Source organism: Propithecus coquereli, unplaced genomic scaffold, assembly GCF_000956105.1.
Source record: "Propithecus coquereli isolate 6110/MARCELLA unplaced genomic scaffold, Pcoq_1.0 Scaffold113, whole genome shotgun sequence".
Lineage (NCBI taxonomy): Eukaryota > Metazoa > Chordata > Mammalia > Primates > Indriidae > Propithecus > Propithecus coquereli.
Genome location: NW_012135303.1, coordinates 5,962,657 through 5,981,979, shown reverse-complemented (window position 1 = coordinate 5,981,979; position 19,323 = coordinate 5,962,657). Strand labels below are relative to the sequence as shown.

The window sequence follows — 19,323 nt, the reverse complement described above, 5'->3', positions numbered from 1 at the left end:
TATGGTATGAGTACTGTTTCATGAAGGTTTTTTTTTTCACTCATGAGGGCTTTGCTTTAGAAATATACAGATAAAGAGAAGTAAAAATGAGATAGAGCTAGAGACAGACAATCATACTTGTGTACACATATGCACACATGCACGTGTGAGTGTATACCAGCTCATTATGTAAAAATACTCATTTCTTATGAGAACTGCAGTCAGAGAAGTTTGAAAGTAAATTCTGTAGTCCATATTGGCAATTGGCACAAAACTTGTAGGAAGAATTAAAACAACCAAGTAATCTCAAATTGATTTCAAATAGATAGTTATATTTTTTTCACTGCATTTCTGGCCTTTAATCTTAATTCACTTTATTTGAACAAACATGCAATTAACCTGCCAAATGGTCATCATTTCAATCAATGGCCATGAAAGGAAAACTCCTTGTGCATTTTTTTGTTTTAAATAAACAATGGTGAAAAATATATAAATAACAGAATCTAAAGCTACATTTCCTTGCATTTCTTTTATAAAAATTATATTTTAAATATAAAACATCTCCCATGATTTGGGGAGACTAGTTAAATAATACAACAGTACACTTTCAATGAAAAGTACAGTTTTCAACTGAGATATATTCACTAAAGGTAAAAAGTCTTTATAGAGGATAGAAACCTGTATCTGTGTGAAATTGAGTCAGTCATTTCTTGTTAGACGCTGGTGAAAAAACTCTTATAAAACTCTCACCAAACATAAGTCTTCTTTTTTTAGTAAAAACAGAGAAACCTGAATTTTCTGTAAGTCTAAATAACTAATTTTTAAGGACTTTGCACATTGGTCAGGGATAAAAGGAATAAAGGACACAATATGTCATTGTATTTGCTTCCTCCAATTCTTTGGTATGAGTTTTATGAAGGTGGGAGAAAAAGAATATTCCTGTCATGTTTTACACACAAGTTTCTATTTCAGGCAGATTTAGGAATGGGGGAAGAGTTGCATAGGTTTGACAGTAGCTGAATCAACCTACTCTTTACCCAGAGCATAAAGCCAACATCTCCCCTGAGTTTAGATTAGCCCTCTGACCTAACCAACCCATTTTTGGGGGCTGATATTGCCTAAAAAGGTGCTAATTAACACTAGATAGTCTTTACATGTGCAGGAGGAACTAAAGTGAGACTGCTGCTTGGCCACCCTCAAGCAATCTAATAACTTTGAGACACTGCTATCCTGGGCAATATTAATATTATTATAATCTTTAAATCTATGAATTCAAGCCAGTGATTCTGAAATGAAAGACTGTTTATTTTATGAGGCAAGCAGGGCCATCTCTTCCTACTTTATTAATTTAATGTTCTGAAATCAAAAGAGGGTATATTATTTACTCCAAAACTCAATAACGGCTTCATGCCTGATCTGCGGCATTTCATATTTACAGCCCATCTTTCAGTGGGTGGACTTCCTTTTTCTCACAGGTTTCCTTGTCGTTTTTTAACCAGCTCACTGGACCATGGAGTGAAGACCCTGGATTTACATTGTGCTCTATTACTCTACGACTTGCTAAGCACCTGTACCTCTACTGGATACTGAAAAATAATGATGACTGAGACCAGATGTTGGCTGACAAAGGATTTTAAATATCTTTAAGGTCAAATTTTCTAGAAATATAAACTGTGTATATAATTAAATTGTGTCTATTTTTGGTTAATAATATATAAATCAAACTAAGGAGTTCAAAGATAAGTTTCTTCTCTTAAAAAACTGACTGGTAACACATCGAAGCTCAGACTACCAAATCTTTTTGGTTGCCAAGATTTTCATTTTGTTGCTACAGATTTCTCTCTAAGTGTGCCACTTCAATATATAATCTTTAGCAAGTCCTTAGACATATTTAACCTTAATGATTTGGGGCATGCATATACTATAAACACCATATCAATAAAGCATAAAAACAAAGCCCATGTCATTTTACACATAAACATTTACTTTTCTAGCAGTTGACCTTACTGCCAACTTTCCTGATACACCAGTCAATCTAATTTTCCAATCCATTGAAAACATTCTCCAGTTGCTGAGTGACTTCATAAATTGTATTTATGACTCTGGTCTTAAGTTTCTTCAAATGATGTGGCTTATATGAATAAACTGTAGATTTTTTTTTTTTGCAAAGTCTCATAAAAACTAAAAAATAGTCAAATGAGGACAGGTCAACTAAATGAGTTCCTAAAGGATTTTTAAAATCCTGTTCTCAATCAGGTAAAACCAGGATGTAGAGATTTCTCAAGGAAGGCCTTTGATAAAAGGTTGCTGCAAACTGTCTAACTCTGATTTTTTCAGTGAACTAAAGAAGGAGCGAGATACCAAATTAAAGACCTACTATTACAAAAGAACAGCACATTTTGCAAAACACATCTGTGCTTCTACTGAAAACAAGCTTCTAAGAATTGGCTCAGCAGAACTACCTGAGACACAAAATAAACCTGAAATTTTCTGAGTTATGGCAAGATCTGCTAGAGAAAAAAAAAGAAAAATAACTGTACTACATAAACAACGATTGTAGCAAACATTTCATTTTCAAATGATAAAAATTTCTTATTGCTGATTTCTTGAGTAAGGATGTTTCCTGAACTCTGCAACCAAGGTAAGAAGACAGTGCAACAGAGATGATGTGAGGATCACACCTAATTTCCCTTTTCTGGCATTCTAATGCTCCCATTCACATGTGGCAGGGCATCCGTTCCACTGGATTTAGCCTAGTTTGGATCAAAGCTTCCTCTACTTCATTTAACAGATTTGCTCAGATGGAAGGTCTCAGAGGAGAAACAATGTTAGTAAATGGGGGATTTCTGAACATATGAATATGTAGGTCATTGGATTTTTAAATAAATTAGAGAATAGTTTATCTATTAAGGAAGATTCGCTGTACATATTTTATGAAACCATGCTTATTATAGGTCAGTGGACATTCCACATCCATCCCTTGATAATATTAGGTCTTCTAAAATACTGTCACAAACCCTTCCACACTGGCATAAGCCTCTGATTAATTTTCTTTAGGTCCATAAAGTAACAAGGAGCTAAAGAATGCTTTCGGTTAGGATTCATAATCAAACTGTCAAAAGGCTAAGATGTAAACAAAGTAAATAGTCAAGCAACTTATTTCCACACCCATAGGCCTAGTACATGTAAGTATGTAACTGTTAAAATAAATTCAAGATATAAAGCAAGGAAAAACAAATATGAAAAAAAATGAAACCTGACAGCACTGGTCCTATTGCATCCTGCAATTATTATTCTCACAGATACCATCAGTATCATTAATGGGGGACAGGAGATGGGGTAGGGCCAAGGAGCAAAGCTGGTCTAAAACTCATACAGTCACATAATTCACCATACACATTCAGTAAGGGTGGTTTTCATTTAACTCAAGTTTGGCAAATCTCATAAGGCCTCAAATCCAATGTCTGTCTCATTCTCATTCATATTCTCTCTTTCTCTCTCTTTCCACATTCAATATCCATAACTCAGTCTGGACAATATTAATATATTGAGTTGTAGAGCTACAAGGGGCTCCAGTTTAAAATAACAATAGTGATAATATTTTCAAAAGAAAGAAGTAGAGTAAAAAATTCTATATTAGGCCTACAATAATATATGGCTTTAGATTTCTGAAGGGAGTGGTCATAAAACTGTAAATATGTTTCATTCAAACTACTATCTCATGGCACGACCACATACCAATAGGCAAGCAATGGCACGGATCTATAATGGGGCACAAAAATGCAGATTCTGAGGTAAAGTTTCCCATGCACATGATTTATTAAGGAAGTGATTCCAAGGGAAACTGGTGAGGGAGTAAGAGAAGCAGGACAGGAAAGGGAAGAAACCCAAGCAAAGTCCCAGCCTCAGCATGGTCCTGCAGAGAGCTCTGGAGCAGAAGTTATACTTCAGAGTTGTCCTACTCCAGGAGGCAAAGAGCTGGGCTGTCACCCTCAGACAGTGGGTGAGCACTCCAGCTCCCTCCCACGGTAAGCAAAGAAAAGCCAACAGCCTAAGAAAGTCCTTTAAATGAAGAGTCCAACAGCAGACATAAGCCTTTGGAAGTAAAACCAGGGGAGGTGGGATGGAGCACCAAAAATAGAGCAGGGATGCTAGCTGCCTCAGTCCCCTCTGGTGTATGTCCACACTATTTCACTTTGTGATCACAGGTACAAGTGCTTAGAAATGTATCACAGATTGCCGGAATGTTAACAGCTGGGTCAGAAAACACCTTATCACTTTTCACCTTACTGTTCTCATTAAGTTCCATTTGCCATAAAAGTCTTCGGAGACATGAAAAGCAGGGCTAACCTTTTCTTTCAATAGCTTGGTACAAAAAAAAAGTGATGATATGCAGAATATATTTTATATAAGGTCATAATACCCATCCTAATGGCACAGACAGGATGCAGCCCTCTGCTACACCCTGCATCTAGAAATACATTAGTCTCAAGCCCATGCTGGAGATTCCATAGCCTGGCATTGAATGATATCAAATGTGCTGTATTCCTTGCCCAGAACATGTGACTTAATTTTATCTTAGTTTAGACAGTCTATTTTTGTTAACAAATCGAAAGAAAAATGTAAGGAAAAAAATAACAAATAATAATAAAAAATAAAATCAGATTGGCAAAAGGTTGTCTATCTCTGACTCCAGCAAAAGGCACGACCTTGTCATGAAGCATGAGTAAGACATCATTTTACCAAACAAATGCATTTTATGTCTTTAAAAGATATATTTATTAAAATAAAAACACATTTAAAAAAATTTCTATTCCCTTAATTATGTTATTTTACATCATCAAATGACATCGTGGCAATGGATCATCTATAACAAGGTAATTAATAGTTTCTCTTTGGAGAACTGACATTTCAAATGCTATTTACTATGAATTTGAGTTTTTCATATGGAAGTCTTAGACATGAAAAACTAGGCAGATATGTTTTTATACCTCTAGCTTTATTTATGAATGTTTGTATATCATTTTATTATATATACACACACACAAGCTAGATTTGTTCTTGGTACAATCATCAAGCACAAATGTAGGAACACAAACTATAGGGTAACAAAATATATGAAATTATTTTTTATTGAATTTGATAATATATGAATATAGAGTCCATGAACTATTTCTAGAAAATATTAATAGATTAAGGATATGCTATCATGTTTATTTTTATTTGTTTATTATAGCTAGAAAGTTATTATATCATCAATAAATATCTGACTCCACTCAAAAAAATCTCAACATTTTGAAAATCTAAGGCTGGTTTCATGGGGCATAATATACCCTATTTTCCATTGAACAATGCTGCTGATAAAACCTGCTGCCCAGGCTTGCTGTTAGTGACTACAGTACATACAGCAAAACAATCTGCCTGCTGACCTCCTGCTTAAGTTCAAACTATGTCATTCTGTCAATACCATCTACCTTGATTAGGTTGGGCTTTATATACAACAGGTTACGATCCCAGAGGGATGAAAAGCTTTCCCAAATTAAAAGCAGAATTTTAAAAGGAAATACTCATACATTCCTATGCAGTTTCCATTTGATATCCTCAAGGCTGGCCCATGAACTCAAGCTCATGTTGATTGAAAGTGAATGTTTCTCTCTGGGTGTAGCCATCTTACAAATTTAATGGCAGGAGGAAAATAATAAAATGTGTTCCATGCTTCAATTAGACCTTTTATAACTTGGCACTTGAAAGATGGCAATGCCAAAGAAAAATCATTAATCTATAAAAATAGACAGAAAAAGGATTGTATGGGAAAAGACAGACCTCCAGGACTCTAGGGTCTTGGCAGAGCATACCCTCTCACCAATATGGTCTGTCTCTTCTCTTGCCTTATTGTGAGTCTTCTCTCGTGCTTCATGCTATTTGGATAAAATGTATACTGTATTTGCTTCTAAAATCCAAAGTAATACAACCATGCTTTCAATTTTACCCTTAGCCAGAGGAGCTGTATACATAACCGGGCAATAAAATGTTGGCTAGCCATGAAATGCCTATTCATGCACATGAATGATAGATGAAAGAACACACACACACACACACACACACAACTATAACATAAAATCAAAGGATGCATCATTGCAATTTGTATTTTGCAGTAGCATACAACAGACTTGCTCAAAAGGACCACATTCTTTCATAACCCCAGTCCTGATAACTATGAACACACAAATGCTACCTGAGTACTCCAAGTCACAAGACAAAAGTGGTAGATTGATGTCTAGAACATGTTCAGGTCTCTCTGAACCTCCGAATTCATCTTCAAGTGATGTAAATGGACTCGTCAATATTAGAACATAGAAATTAGCTAAGAGTCAAGGGAGCAAGAGATTCCACCTCTCTTGGTCTCCTGCCACACCTAATATGTCAGCAACAAATCTCAAACAATCCCACTGTGTTTCTTCCCTGCTCCCACTCCTGCAGTTCCAGTGCTGCTGAAGACTGTTACCACAATGGTTGGTACCATCACTAGTTCATGCTGTGAGGCCCCAAACTACCTCCCAAATCCTGAGATCTCAAATTGACTCCCTATCACATTCAAGCTGTCCACCCACTTCTGGCTTTCCTTTCAACATCAAATTTTGGAAAAAGGAATCTGCCTTTGTATCCTCAACAGTTAATAGCTCCTTAACTCCAAAATTCCAGTTCCTGTACCCACCACTCTAATGAAATTATACTCTGAAATTTTCCAAAGACTTCTCCCAACCAACCGCCAAGATTCATGGCACAGTTTCAAGACCCTCCCTCGCAGACTTCTCAGCTTTCCACACATGGACAAGTCTCCTGGAAACTCTCCACTCATGTCCTCAATTCGCTCACTACTCTTTCCCTATTCTTTCATCTCCATCTGCCACACCTGCATCTCTCCTGGCATTTCTTCTGTCTCTGTTCCTGATGCTGCTGCCGTGGTAGTGGTGGTGGAGACAGTGGTGGTTTCTCTCCTTCCATCTATGACTCTTTAGATCCCAGGCTCTGTTAAAAAAAATTCCTAATCTCTTGCTCTAGCCCTGACAATTCTTCTTAGTACCAAACTCACACTTTCAATGACTGCTGCATATCTTCACTTATGAAGTCTTTCAGCACTTCAATGTCAAAATAACCCAATCTAAAATAATCACTTTAACATTATTTCAACAACTCTTTCAACATCTTCCTTGATTCTCTTAATAATTACACCTTTATTCTCAGTCACCAGGCTCAAACCTTGGTGTTATCTTTACTTCTTCCCTCTTTATCCACTCACACACTTTCTGTCAATTTTATTTCCACAATGTTTCTTGACTCTGTATTCTCCACTCCATTGCCACAAGCCTAGTTCAATCCTCCACCCACTTCATCTGGATACTTAGGGCAGCCTCCTAAATGATATTCCTATCCTCTTGCTACCATGAGAGTGAAAAAAACCTTCCTAAGATCTAATTTGGACTATTGGATCATAGCATATTCCTACAGAAAGACCTTCAATGCTTTCCAGTGCCTATTAAAGTTCAAAGTTCTTAGCATGGCCCTTAAGATGTTTTTTGGTCTGTGTCCCCCCTTTAAGTTTTATTGTCTAGCTTTATTATCAACTATTCCCTCATTTTTTGACTCAACATTTTTCTCATGAATTTTCTTAGCTTAGAATAAACTTTTTCTTCATCTTTACCTATTAAATTTTATTTATCCTTCAAGGCCTAACTCCCCAGCAACCTAATACTCTAGCTAGCTGTTTACATATATGTTTGCCCATAATCTTTTTCCTCTTTGCATCTACAGAGAGCTTAGCTTCCTGCCTTGCATTAGAAGGGTGGCTAAATTTACACCTATTGTCTTCTTGAAGACTTACCATATTTATTCCACTGGAAGTAATCCTTGCCCACCTCATCATGAACCTCCACTATAATCATTGCTTACACTCTCCTACATTATTCACCATACTTCACATTTTACTATTGTAATCTGGTTTCACTACTAGATCATTATTAGCTTTCCAAGGGTAGGCACCTTTACTTTTCTGTTACTCTTATAAGGGCTAGATTGATGGTTCTCAAAATGTGGCCCCCTGACTAGTAACAACAGCATTGCCTGAGATCTGGTTAGAAATGTAAATTTCTGAGTCCCAACTCAGACTTACTATATCAGAAACCTTGGGATGAGGCCCAGCGATTTGTTTTAACAGCCCTCCAGCTGATGTCGATGCACACTCAAGTTTAAGAACCACTGATGGAAAAGAATGCCTTACATATAAGCAGCCCTCAATAAAATAAGACATGCATGAATTAACTGTTTACCTTTTTATCATCTAATATATTGGCACATAATTCTCTCAAAACATTAAAAATATAAGTAAACTATCCCTTATCGATATCTTAAATCCAACTGTACATTTTGAAGGGTTTATAAAAATTATAAAATTATGACATATGATACTCCTTTTATAAAGTTCAAAAACAAGGTAAACAGTAAACAGTTTGGGCATGCATAAATAGTTTTACAACTAGTTTTAAAAAAAACAACGGGGAGTGATAATTATAAAATTAAAGATCAGGATTACATCCAGGGAAAAGTAGATGGAGAGGCTAAGAGAGGAGTACATACATAGACTCGAGTCATTGGTAACATCTGGAATTCTGAGTTGGGTGGTGGGTTCACACATGTTCATTACATTATTGAAATGAAGGATCAAAAATTACCTATCGGGTATACTGTACACTATTCGGGTGACAGGTATACTAAAAGCCCTAACTTCACCACTATGCAATCCATCCATGTAACAAAAAACCACCTGTATCCCTGAAATCTATTGAAATTTTTTAAATTAATTAATTAATTAGGGTTGTGCATGGATCAGTGCTGATAATGTTTCATGAACTAAGGATTATTAACTAATTCTTATATGCTCTGAGATCCATAAAACTTTTTAAAAGAGATAAAAAATAATTAAAAAGACATATAACAATGCTTTCCCTAGCATTAATTCTTAACCACCAATTATAGTGTTCAATGCTAATTGTACCTGCGTGCGGTTAAATGCCACTCTTGCAAAGACAGCTTGGGACACACTGGCCCTCTTCAGCTCATCTCTGACTTGCTGGTAAATATCCGGAGAGACTTCCACGGAAGAGTTGGTTGGCTCTGGCTTAACTGCTCTGGGAATGGGTGGATGGTTCAGGAACTGCTGGTTGATGGCTTGGGGATGCTGGTGAGCCAGGAGCCGGCTAACGGCAATCTGTTGGTTTATCAGATGGGCCATGGCTATTTGTTGCCTTACAAGTTGTGGGCTGAGCTGGGGAGAAAGAAGACCAGGGCTCATGATGGGCTGTAACGCGGGCACTTGGTTTCGGATTGGAGTGCTGTGGTGGATTTGGCTGTGAGGAGACTGTTCGTTGGTTTTCCCCAGGGATGCCAGCTGGTTCATATTTGGTAAATGCATTGGACGCTGGCCCAGAACACAATAGTCTGAAAGGTTTTCTCGTTCCACTCTTTCCACTGTTAAGACATAAAAATGATAACTCATCATTATTTTCACTGGTATACTTTATTGCTAATATATGTAGTACTGCATTACCATATTTTTGTATATTAATGACATAAACCATTTTTCACACAAAGCTAGAAGCTCCAGAGGGAAGTGAACATTTTCTATAAAATGTTACCATAATAGATTTTTTCATGAAAGATATAAAAGTAAAAATATTTGTCACTTCAGTGTGTTTAAATTCTTAAAAGTAAGTATTTTACTGAAGAGCCAGGACAGAAACTACAAACCATTACAAGTTCTAAATCCTCTCATATTCCCAAGCTCTATCATCTCCCCTATCACCCTTTGTTATAAAAGCACTGGCTGTTCTTATCTTTTGTAGTTTGTCGTTGATGGTGTAGTTCATGGTGATCAGAAAATGACAAGGACAACATCTCCTGCCAAATTAAGTGCTACCTTCTAATAAAAATCTCACATAAATACTATCATACAATTATGGAGATATTCATAGAAAATGTCTACCACATAATGTATATACATTTATCTACTCATTTGATATCATTTTTATAGAAATGTTTCTTTAAGAAATGTATATTTTAATGATTCTGATATATACTCAGATAAGAAAAAAAATTCACAAAATTAAAAACAACACCTTGAGTTGCCATTACATAAGGGTCTCCCTGCTCCAGGTTATCTGCTTTATTACATTTTATTGCACTTTACCAAAGATTTTAAAAATAACCTTGAAAGGGAGAAGAAAATGAAAGTGAGTATTATGTATGTCCAAAGGTAAGGCAAATTTTTTTCTTTCCCCAAAATCATTTCTCAGGAAAGAGGGAGTCACCTCATAGTCAAATACTTACGTAAGTCTCTATATTACTTTGTGATATAAGACAAAGTTTTGTTTGAAGAAAATACATTAGGCTGAAACAACCTCATCATTGTTAGTGGGAAATGCTTATAGCTGTAATCTGACAAATTCTCTTTTTGAAAGCAAAAATTCCATACACACTTACTAATTATTTCTTATAATTGCAAATTCTAGATATGATTATGCAAAAAGCTATTAAAAGTAACTTTTAAAAGCACTATTTTTGTTGGTTACATGCTAGAGATCAAAAATATTCACCTACAGGACAAATTTTTTTAAAATTACTGTCCCCCTATTATGCAAATGATGCTTGTAGTTTGGCATGCAATTTACAGTGACCAAATTATATTTTTATCAAAAAAATATCAAATCTGAAAAAATTTAGGGAGAAATGATGTATGCTGGAAAGTCGGGTAAGATGTCTCAAAACAGGGGATTTAGTGATGACAAAGATACTGGTGCCAAATCAGATGTGAAGAATTTGAATAAAATCAATCAATGAACTATAAGGGCAGGAAAAAGTAGTATTTCTATATTTTACATAATATGTGATTTTAAAATATATATGTGGAACTAAATGAATACATTAAAAATGTAGTTATATATTTGACCATTCTCTCTACATGTATAAAAGTTTTACATATGTAAAAGGTCTCATTGGGGAAATAGGTGAATATCTATATCTTGGGATCACCTTATATTCAGACACATACGGCACTTTTTCCTGCTGTTTTAAAAACTGAATTCTTTCTTAACTTTCCTATGAATTCCCAAATAAGTAAAAAGTTTACCTCAAACTTTTTTTAGAGTTCAATTTCTAATTTAATCCTTACAATGTAATTCATTTAGTTTATATGTCACTTTTCCTTCATAAGGTTCAAGGTAAACAAATTATTTTACTCTTATCCTCTAAAGGCAAACATTTTTCAATCATCATATTAATTACACTTTAAAGTACATAGACTTAAAACCAAAGAAAATGGTTAAGAGCCTTCAGAGAAGGTAATCTAACATTTTCCACAGAACAGGAATTACTATTATAATTTCCTTGTTGAAAAAAAGAGGTAAAGAGACCATGAACTGCTTCCAAAGTAAAATCATGTTTTAAAGGCAGAAATACTTGGCCTCAGTTAGTAATTTGATTCACTTTAGCTTGTTTATTTGCTTTTTAATTCAGCCAAGGCAAAGATTAATTCAAATATGAAATTATTTGATATTTTCAGGTACTTAATAAGCAAATGTTATACACATTTATTTTTCACCTTAAAAAACAGAACCATCCTCTTATAGAATGCATTCTTTTGACCAAAAGCTAAATTTTCCAAAGTTTCAGTATTTTTATTTTTTAACTATTTAATTATGTTTGGATGAGTTTACTTTCCTGAGATATATCTAAATCGTATCATTAATTTTAAGAAGCCCACTCCATTCATAGATCTAGTAATAATTATACACACAATTAGCATAAACGTGAACTCAGTGAAACCTATATGAATTGGCACAATAAAAATCTAAATAATGTCAGTCCATATTCTTTAAGGTTATATACAATAATTCCTCCTATCCTTATGAGTTCCCAGATCCTTATAAATTCATAGTTAAGGACAGTGACTGTGGAAGAATCCTTAGAAACATGCAGTAAAATCATGAAGTACTAACTACTTAGTATAAACCCTTAATGAGGAATTAATTGCAAGTGCAAATGCCTACCTGTCCAAGTAGATAACAGCAGAAAAGCCAGCTGCAGAGGTGGAGTGAAAGTCGGTCTAGTTCGAAAGGAGCAGCCACTACCTCACCTCAGCCAGTGTGTGTCTTTCTTGTATTGTCATTACATGTTGGCAACTAATTCCATTTTCAAAATACAATAAAAGCCAAACAAAACATTTCTGAAAACCAGATCCTACCCATGGGCTGACAGTTTCTAAATTTTGCTTCTGAGACTAAAGACATCTCTTGTTTTTTAGTCCCCAGTGGCTCTACCAATAAAAGCCAAGTTCTTTACTCCCAAGAATGAAGGAAGAAAAAAAATCATCATCCCAACTTTAAAAACGCCTAAGGGTCAAATGCTAATCAACAGGCTGCACTTCCACTCACCAAGGCAATGTAAGATTTCAGAAATGATTTGCACAGACTTTGCATAATTTTAAAACATTTTCATTTATTTCTAGCTGCCACTCTCATAAAAATAATATGGGAATAATATCTTTAGACTCTTAAGTCACAGCAAGTGAAGTACAAATGCTTTAAAAAAAAAAAAAGCATCATAATGTGCCAGACTCCATTTGAAAACTGAGCCTGAAATTCTTTTTCTTTTTCTTCATTGTTTCTTTTCTTTCTTTCTCTTTCTTTCCTTTCTTTCATCCCTCCCTCCTTTCCTTTCTTTTTTCCTCTCTTTCCCTCTTTTCTTTCCTTCCCCCATCCCTCTCTCTTTCCCTTTTTCTTTTTTTCTTTTAAAATAATTTGGAAGTAATCACAATGTCTGAAATGTAGACCTAACAGCAGCGCCTGATTTTGTGTTTTTGCTTTTTCACTCTGTGATGGAAAACATCACGTTAAAGTCTGTCTTAAATTAAACCAAGACCAAAGACCACACCTTGATTCTGAGAGCCATCTTATCCCTGCTATATTCAGCAGTAGATCAGTAATCCTGGTAAAAGTGAAGGATAAAAGGTAGTGCCACCTCTGATGGTAAAAGCAGTGTTCACATTCACAACAGAAAATATTCTAGATAAAGTCAACATGCTGACTTATTAAAGAGATATTAAAAACACAACTATTTCCAGGGCTTTAAATCAGATCTGCAATTTAATTTACAGTGAATTTGATACTAGTACGGCTGAGGTCCTGAAGGTGTATGTTGGAATGGGAAGTGCCTGGGAAAGAATGATGTCCCCAGCTTCAAATGTAAGTCCCCAAACAAGACATGGCTTGAGGAACTGTCGAGGCAAGGGGAATGGAAACACTTCTGTATCTAGTAGCTGTGAGGCTTTTGGTAGCTAATCCAACATTTGGGGAAAGGTCCAAGTCCAGGGGCCTTCTAGGTGAACAGTTCAGACCTGGAGTCTGCTTAGGTTTCTGAGAAACTCAGAGCTCCATGAGGATCTGGCAGATTCCTTCAAGCTTTCTGGGACTGGGTGAAAATTGCAGAGAACGGACAACCGTTATCTAACCACCCACTAAGCTTCTGGGACTCTGTTTAACTCTAAAGTGGGTAGAGCCTTTGTTCCCCTGTATGAGAATCTCAGGGACTCCGAAAGCCTCGTCAAGTTCACAGTGATAATGTTCTAACCAAGAGCACCCTGTGACCATTAGTTGTTCCTATACTTGGGATTCCTGGCTATGGCTGACTGTTAGTAGACAAGAAAGTTACAGTCCTCCCCAGGGATTTATCTGTTTTATAATTAAAAGATATTTGGCCCAAAAATCTTATTTTATTTAAGGCAATTTTACAGTACATCCAGGAAGCCAAGTATTTATTTTAAATATTGCAGATCCCTGATATATATTTTAGGTTGTTACAAGAACATTTTCAATACTCAAAAATAAAATATATATTCTGGCACTTAATTCTTTTTATTATAATTTCTTTATTATAATTATGTAAATGTAATAAAATTTCAATGCTCAAAATATATTGCAATGACTAAGTGCCCCCAAAGAATAGTTTCTGTGGAAGATCTATGAGCAAAAGGAGAAGCATCTGATAGGCACAGGTGCCTGCCAATCCTAGCAAGATGCCACAGGAAAGGTGGAAAGAGCAAACTGGGATTTCTAAAGCCTGCATTGTAACTAGCTGGGTGATTCGGGGATTACCTATAAAATAGGGAAGATCACCTATAAATTAGTCGTAAAGTAACTGTCCAGGTTACTTATCTAAGAGCATCTTAAAGAATACTGTATTACTGTATTTTTTTTAAATACAGTACTGAATACTGTAGGATTTTTAAAACAATTCTTTCTCAGAATACTTGCTTCTGCTCTTGACTCTTTAGCAAGAATTTAAGACTTTCCTAAGACATCTTTGTGACACTCCCTATCACAAGAATAATAGTAGTTTATATAGTGGCAATAGGAATAGTAGTTATAGTATTGTTCTTACAAATTTATCAGTACTGCTAAAAAGACAGACAGTATTTCCAGAGCTATGATTCTAGTGTTTTAATGCAAACCTTTACACAGTTGCTTTTGTGCAATAGTCCCTAGGGTTTGTCCATAGTTATAATAAGTGGAAAGCAATGAATTGGGTAAAAGGCTTTGCACTGAGAAATTTCCAGAATCTCTGGCCTATGGATTTTTCTTTAAGCCATTAAGATGCTTATGCAAATGTAAATGGATTAGCATGAATGAGTGCTAATGGATTCCTTAATAAGATAACACTCTAGTATTCCCCAGAACCTCTCCTGGAAACCCTGGGTAGAAAAATACAAGCCAAATAATTTTTTTTTTTTTCGAGACAGAGTCTCACTGTGTTGCCCAGGCTAGAGTGCCGTGGCGTCATCCTAGCTCACAGCAACCTCAAACTCCTGGGCTCAAGCGATCCTTCTGCCTCAGCCTCCTGAGTAGCTGGGACTACAGGCATGCGCCACCATGCCCGGCTAATTTTTTCTACATATTTTTAGTTGTCTGATTAATTTCTTTCTATTTTTTTTAGTAGAGACGGGGGTCTCGCTCCTACTCAGGCTGGTGTCAAACTCCTGAGCTCAAACAATCCACCCGCCTCGGCCTCCCAGAGTGCTAGGATTACAGGCGTGAGCCACCGCACCCGGCCAATTTTTTTCTTTTTAAGTGGCAGAATTTCTCTGTGACTCCTTCAACCTCAGAAAGTACTCTGGAAGTGATTCTACAAAGGCAAAAAGACATAAGACATAGACTTGCTTTTGGCACTCTTGGTAGAAAAGCTGCCAATCAAATCAATTTCAAATTTGTACCCAAACTTTGAGCATAGAGAAAAGATATTCTGGAGCATATGATTGCCTTAGATTTACAAACCTCTACCCCAAATTCCCTGCTCCCATATCCTAAGCTCCAAAACCTTAGAGCCCAATTTTAGAGACAATGATCTTATCTAATACCCAAGAAACTGAAAAAGGTGTTCAAGGTCAAATGCAGATACATATTTAGGAATATTCAAAATGATTAGGGGTGCTGTCTCTAGCTTCATAAGAACAAACAAACCACGTGGCCAGTGAAAACTAGCTTTTTTCCCCTCTTTCTGTGTTTAACTCAAAGTCAAGTTTTCAGGGCCTGAATGTTGCACAGGGCTTTTTAATGGATTTCCTTTTTTAAAAACAGGCTCTATTATAAATGCAGGCATTTTCATATCTTTATTGCTAATATACCTCTTTCAAACTGTGTTGGAATTTCAAGTAACACAAATCCCTATCATTCATATAGTAGTGGGAGCATTGAACTGAACCCTTTATACATCATTCTCATTTAATTCCCACAAAAATTATGGGACATAAATATTAGTATCCCCATTTTATTAAGGAAGCTAAAATTCAGAAAAATTGATGTGACAAACATATTCAAGGAAGACTATGACTTCAAATCTTGTCTTTAGGACCCTAAGCTCCCATGTTCTACTGCTTAAGTGGCCAAACTGGAGCATGCTGGTTATTAAATAGTTTTAGAGTTTGAGTCAGGACCAATCAACTTTCTTACAGATAAGTCCCACTTTCCATTTGCAGGTGTGTGTGCATGAGTGCCTGCCGCATGCATATGTGGCATGACAGATGGATGAGATACCTAAATGGTTAAGGACTCAACCCAAGGCCTCCACTATATGCCTTGTAAACTTTTCTGACATACACTGAAAAAATTGGTCCATTCTGAAAGTGATGGAATCACTGATTCCTCAACAGCTGAATTCGCTAATCACTAAAATAAGATTATTTACATTTGTTTATTTTTTTTATTTCATACAATAAATATTTATTAATCAACTACAATGTGCCAGGAATGATGCCAGCCTCTACAGATACAGTACTGAATAACACTAGCTTTAAAAAACTCTATCAATACATTTGCTTTGGACAATTTAACTGGTATACACAGACGGGCCTATAACATTTGCCTATGATTTAAAATGCATTTCTCTTCAATGATAAAAGATAGCTCCTTTAAATTCCTATTTTGTCAGTTTATTAGCAATCCATTCTAGTCATCTGTAATACATTCATATAGTGGCTATATTTATTTTTATGAATCCCCCCATTATTTTATTTTTCTTGAAGCCAAAAGAAGCTTTGTCTCAAAATGAGTGTCACCACCATAAATTCCCGCCTAACTCACGAAAGACAAGAATCACACAATGGAGAGCTTTTGCAAGTACTCTCTATAAATTTTGTAAATACAAAACGTTTCTTTGAAACAGGTAGCCAACAAGAAATAAAACGGGATATGCCCACTCACATAACATACCAATAGCTTGAGAAACTTGGGCAATCACAATAAGTTCATATGTGGTTGAACTATGTGAAACTGGCAATATATAACAATTTTGACCTAAAAAAATGGCAATTCCACATGGCTCAAAACCTGATATTTATTTTGACTCCTCTGTGAGCTGGGCTAAATATTAATGCTAACCAGTCTCACTGTCTGCCCAAATCTTTCACTGGGTTAAATTCTTTTCAAAATGTAAACATAGCACTAACTTCCCCCCAAAATTAGAACAGCATCCTATCTACCAATATTCAGTATGCACAGTCACTGAAAATACTTCTGATTTGTTCTCTCCTGGTCAATAGCTGGAAGTACAATCAATTTATTGTATGAAAACCATTTTCTGTTAACACAAATATAGACATACATCACTTCAGAACTAAAGCTAATATGCTGTATCTATCAGACATAAATCCCATGCCATTAAAACAAATAATACTATTACCTGAAAAGTTCACTACTTATAATTTTTAAAAATTACTAGGAGTCTGAAAGAGATGAAGATTTAAGGGAAAAAAAAAAGCTAAGTCTTTTAGGACTACCATACCTACAGAATTTTTTGCTCTAAATTTGTTCAAGAGAATTTTTCTTTGAGTTGAGAACTTGCTTGCAAAGTCTCTGCCCAGAGCAAGATATTCAGAGCCAACTTGTTAACTCCTAATAAAACAGCCCATAAGCAAAGTGTACCAGCCGGCATTGTGATAATACTATATGATTGGTTTTCTTAGCTGTATTTTCCCCTTATTATCAACTTCCTTTTTCCATCATATTAAACTCCACAGAAACATATATATCTACCATAAAACAACTCAAATCTGGACACCTCTATTTCTTTGGCAGTAAAATCTCATAGGACTCATTATGTTCCACGGAAAAAGTGAGCATTATCCACCTTTACTACTCTCAACCCTCTGCATCAGAACACTATTGTCCCGTTTGGTTTCAAACAATGCTTTATCACAGCTTGATAGCATTGATTATTTCAAGTTTTCTTATAACTTTCTGTATAGGTTAACACTACTTATATCCAATAACATCTTTATTTTCACTCTTTATTTTAACCTAAACTATAATTTCTAAGGTGAATTCAGCACACGATACAAAAAAGAAATCACACTGTAGAAACTTAACATTATTGTTTAGCAGCATTCTGCTTTTGTCAGTTGGCATTCCATGTATATTAATTCTTTAATTCAACCTATTGAAGAAAAGTTAATCAAGAAGACCATCAATCCATGATTCATTCTTTTTCATTGAGTAGACTCTATGATTTTATAGAACTTAAACGTTTTAGGCCATTATTTTAAGGAAAATAATAGATTAGCTGGAAAAACCTCAAAGAGATGTTTCTCCTAGGCTACATAAATGGTCCCTAATTTTTGCTTTATAAAGATATTACTGTCCCAATTCAGTGGAAGACTGTTGTTAAATCTTTTGCTCCATAACTAACTAATTAGAAAAAAAAATGATTCTAATCAATTACTAATTTGCTAAGGACATTTACAATACGAATTCAACAAACAAAATTTTTCTTTTTTCTTTTTTTCTCTCAGCTGAAAGATCAGATGGCAAATAAGATTAGTCATCATATAATATGTGCAAAAATAAAACAGCTCTAAGTGCATATGTTCAAATAAGTTCAACTATAGTAAATTTAATTCTATTAATATTTACTAAGTACCCACAATGTTCAAGGCCCCATGCTCACAGGACTCTGAGGAGGGCACAAAGTGGATATATTCCTGTGCCTCCGTGTCCCCGCTCTGATGTTCTTCCGAAGAAGCTTTTGGCCCCGAAGGAAGAGCAGCCAAGACTCAAACTTACTATGGTAACATGGAGCTTAGAAAGGTGATAGCTTGAAAGGCCCAATGTTAGAACTCATAGTCTGATTTGTACTCCAGATGATTCTAGATTCATGTCTATCCCTTTGGGACTTCAGGACTCCAACTGGGGTCACATAATCTAAAATTCTTGCAAAGGGAAGAATGAAGGCCCCTCATCAGTCAGGCAAATAGCTAGTTAAATAACTGCGTCCATTAGGCAATGTGATTTCAGTCCTAGCATCTTACATAGCACTTACAGTTAAGAGTTTCAAGCACCTTATGAGCTTAAGTGCTTTTCAGCTTTTTACTTTGTAAATCGTCTAAAGAAAAAAAGATAATAATCTTTATTTAATTGAACCAAGAGAGTTCTCTGATTTTAACCTGCTGGTTTCCCCTAAAAGAAGAGGATATCTCCACAACCATACCAGATTTTTTTCTCTTTTTGTACAGACAGCATCTCAGGCTGGGGTGCAGTAGCAGGATCACAGCCTATTGCAGCCTTGAACGCCTGGGCTCAAGCTTCAAACTCCGGGCTCAAGCTATCCTCCTGAGTAGCTGGAACTACTCAACTACTCAGTGCCACCACTATGCCTGGCTAATTTTTCCTATTTTTTTGTAGAGACGGAGTCTACTGATATGTCACCTAGGCTGGTCTCGAACTCAAATACAAGATTTTAAATAAA

General features: G+C 35.7%; 1 protein-coding gene across 1 annotated transcript in view; it reads right to left on the bottom strand.

Moving 5' to 3' along the window:
• Nucleotides 1-19,323, bottom strand: part of SATB2 (SATB homeobox 2) — a gene marked incomplete at its 3' end in the record, with an annotated part of 141,571 nt that overhangs the window by 13,323 nt on the left and 108,925 nt on the right. The window contains exon 8 of the mRNA XM_012655191.1: nt 9,032-9,504. Within this exon, the coding sequence (XP_012510645.1) occupies nt 9,032-9,504 (473 nt within the window). The remainder of the gene's footprint in view (nt 1-9,031; nt 9,505-19,323) is intronic.